The 3,920-nt window shown below is 26.5% G+C and overlaps 1 protein-coding gene across 3 annotated transcripts in view; it reads right to left on the reverse strand.

The window, feature by feature from the left end:
* Window positions 1-2,532, reverse strand: part of LOC107648042 — a 6,335-nt gene extending 3,803 nt beyond the window's left edge. Inside the window, exons 1-4 of one of the 3 annotated variants that reach the window (XM_021103922.1) lie at window positions 2,357-2,531; window positions 2,201-2,241; window positions 1,867-1,941; window positions 1,572-1,751 (exon numbers count right to left, since the gene is read on the reverse strand). In XM_021103922.1, coding sequence (XP_020959581.1) covers window positions 1,572-1,751; window positions 1,867-1,936 — 250 coding nt within the window. In that variant the 5' untranslated portion in view covers window positions 1,937-1,941; window positions 2,201-2,241; window positions 2,357-2,531. Of the gene's footprint in view, window positions 1-1,571; window positions 1,752-1,866; window positions 1,942-2,200; window positions 2,242-2,296 lie in introns of all 3 variants that reach the window. The other 2 variants (XM_021103921.1, XM_021103923.1) reach the window with 2 other exon arrangements.

Raw genomic sequence — 3,920 nt, forward strand, 5'->3', positions numbered from 1 at the left:
TTATTACAAATTTAAATTTTATTCAAATGTATATTTAATATTAGTCAATAAATTATTATATATATATATACAAAATAAAATTTAAAATCGTAATAAACTGATCACTAGAAACATCCAAAATTGGTTTTATGTTATGTACTATGTGAGATAGAAAAATACAGTATGTATATACGTAATAGACAACAATATAATGCAATTGATATCTATATGCCTAATCGTATCAATTATCTGTCCATGGCCTATTATTTTGCAATAATAAAATGCTTAAGGGGACAGAAACTATTTTATTCTTCTAGAAATTAAAAAAGGAAGTTTTTAGCCATATAAAACTTCACGATAATCAGCAATATTTTACAATATTCTAACTTACGTATTTGTATCATATATAGCGTATCAGATAAACGGACAAAGGCACAGAATAATAGCCGTAGTAAGATCACAAGTTACGTAACAAAATTTGCAGTGGTCCAATATTGCACATGCTCTAAAATAATAAAAAAATTAACAGACAAATTAAAAGTGGGTTTAATTTGTTATCAGTTGATAACACAATAACACTACTACAAAAATAGAATTTAACTACTAAATTTTACTTGTCTTTTATTTATCACAAAATATAATTACAGTAACTAAAATTTGACCTTTTGATACAAACAATATTTTCCGTGGCTTTTGAATTTAAAGCTTATATTATTCTAATTCTATTTTTTTTGAGTACTCTCCTTCTATTTTACATTGGCGTGCTATTACAGTCATGAATAATTTTTTTTAAAATAAATTTATTAATCTATAATATATTTTTTTAAATATTTTGACATTAACACAAATTTATAAAATTAAATTTAAAAATATAAAAAAATGAATTTAGATAAAATAAAAAATTATAAAGATATCAGGTAAAAATATTTATAAAATTAACTTAATGTATAACTTTTATTATATTATTTCGTACATAATAGATAAATAATTAAATGGAATAAATACTTAAATTGGTCTCTCTAAAAGATTATCTGATCTCTAAATTGGTCTCCAAAAATAAAATTAATTAGAATTGTCTCTAAAATATTTTAAAATGGTTAGAATGACTAATGACAAGATATATTTAAAAATTTTTGTCTAATTAGTCCTAAAAAGAATAAATCATAATCCTTTTTTCTCGTTAAATGCCATTGTTGTTGCAGCAACAAATTGATTCTCTAGATGTCAAAATTGTTGTTGAACTACATCATGGGGAGCGTCTAGTTGGCCAGAGTCTAGACAAGGATACAATATGGTCGAAAACTATGCATAATATAATATATAGTCCTACTAATAACTTATAATCCTCCTGCTACCTTCGTTTTAAAAGTCAGAGATTTTGACTAAACTTCAAAGTTACTTGGTACATGTATAATGTATTTAAAGAAAATTGATGCCTTATCCGTTAAAATAAATTATTTTATCAAAAGAAAGATTCTTGAGGATGAAAGTTGAAATTGAAATTATTTGAAAAATGTAAAGTAGCCTTATAAAGAATGATACAAAGAATGTACTCATAATGAATAAATGCAATTCATATTACTACAACATACCTTCTGAAGCTCTCATTCCATTTATGGAGAAGCGAAAATGAGGTGAAGTAGATAGAAAATTTTGAGCAAACTGCAATGCTGCTAAACATCTCTTTTGAATTTCTACTAGTTCTAGAGCCTGCTCCTGCTCTTCCATCAGTTGTCTCTTAAGAGATCTAGCATTCCCACAACTTCTTGGAACTACAAAAAAAATGAAAATGGTTATTTTAGTGACTAATGAAAGAATGATCACAGAACAAATCATATTAACAGGATTAAGTAATATAGATTTCAAACAAGATAATATAATACTCACTTGAGTTCATTTCAGAATCCATGTCTATGTGGTGAGACGAGTAATACAGAGTACTGAATTCTACCAGCATACTTCCTGCAACCAAATTAAAGTTGATATGATAAGTTTCTTGAAAAAGTTCCTGCAACATAACTAGCATGATTAAAGGATAAAATTAAATTACTAAATTTCATTCATACACAAAAGAAGAAAGTAAATTAATTAATATATATTATTATCATATGTAAATTTCTCTAAATTAACCTTAAGATAATAAGATATTGATACAATTATACCAAGAAACAATCAAATTATAACAAGAACCCTTTCTAATGTCAAGTGTAATTGTACTCACATTTCAAGCTTAAATCCAGAGTTTAAGCATTCAATTCCAAGCTGAAAATGTAAATTAACCAAAGGAACATTAGACAAGGAAGTATTTTTCAATAACCTTTGACTTCTCCCGGTAAGGTTTAATAAGTACCGAGGCCACGAACATAATGGAGATTACCTTTGTCTAAAATGGTTTTAACAGTTTGCGGATCAATAAACATCACAAAGCTAAACATCCTTTTCTGTTGGAGGTGAGAACCAAAGACGAAGGATTGGATTAGAGAGGATTGGATTAGAGAGATGTTCTGTTTTGAGAAGAAGGATAGAATAGACTGTAATGAAAAAGGGTTGAAAAGAGTAACAAAAGAAAACGACACCTTTGTTGTTCACATGTGACACTAACGGTCAGGGTAAGTCAGAAGGATTAACCTGATTATTTTTAAATTTTTGTTGGAGAAATTCTTATTAATTTTATCTTTTGGAGACCAATTTAGAGATTGAGTAATTTTTCAGCAACTAATTTAAGTATTTACTCAAATTAAATAATATTGTATTGCTTAAATTATCAACTACATAAACATAAAGTGAAGAATTGTGAGGAGCATGTGAGGACTGAGGAGCATATATTTATTAAAGTGTTTTTTGGTTATTTTATTGTTATTATAATAAAATTAAAGATAAAAATAATATAGACATAAAATTTAAATTTAAATTTATATTTTTTATTGTATTCGACCGTTGAAAAAAATAATTTAAAGTATATTTAGTAGATAATAAACAGTAGAATAAGAAAAATATTTTTAAGATTAAAAAAAGTTAAAGACGACCTAAACAAGCTGAATTTTTAAGATTTAAAATTTTAAAGTGCGCTTAACTTTTTAGGTAACTTTTGGCAAAAAGTTAAAATAACCACGGAGAAAGTCCAACATAACTATCCATCACTTTTATTCATGTTGTCTTTTAACTCCTAAAGTACTTTCTTCAACCACATTATATGAGCCCCTATCATATAATAGGACATCCTCCAAATTCAAAATACCGACTTTTTTTTTCATTTTGGTGTTATTTGTGTTTTTTTTAGCAGATTTTCTCGTGAAGTAAAAAACGTAATAATTTATGAGAGGTCTTTTTAACAGAATTACAACAACCACATAATATCAACAACAATAAAGAATTTGGATAAAATTTGGATGAAATAAGTCTAAATCAACTGCACCACCTACTAGAAAAAATTATAATGACTCTTTAATTGTCAATGTCAAAGGTAGATGCAATTTCAATTTTTTTTACGTGATTTTTTTAGTTCTAATAATTGATTTATTTTTTTATTCAATTTTGCATTCGGTTGTAAATACTTCTACAAAAAAAATCACAACTTATAAAATGACGACAATTTAAGCTTGGCATTTAAAAAAGATAAAAAAAATCATGATAGAACTTATGGACATGGACCAGGTCGAAATAATGGCGCGCACTTATTGGTACGATTTTTAGGTGTAATGGCCGATAAAGCATGTACGTGGTTTTAGTAGTGCTGTATATCAGTAGGTTTTGACAAGTTTAAACGTATTTTTGAATTTGTAATTGGTGGAGTCTTCAACAACGTCTCAGTAATATGTGATAAATTTAGAGGAGTTGGTTGAAACTTCAAAAAAACAAAAGCTATAAATATAAAGAAATCAAGATCCCGTTAGCAGTTTTATACAAATTTTTGTCAACAAAATATAATGATAAAGTACCTA

The sequence above is a fragment of the Arachis ipaensis genome, chromosome B06 (genome assembly GCF_000816755.2).
Source record: "Arachis ipaensis cultivar K30076 chromosome B06, Araip1.1, whole genome shotgun sequence".
Classification (NCBI taxonomy): Eukaryota; Viridiplantae; Streptophyta; class Magnoliopsida; order Fabales; family Fabaceae; genus Arachis; species Arachis ipaensis.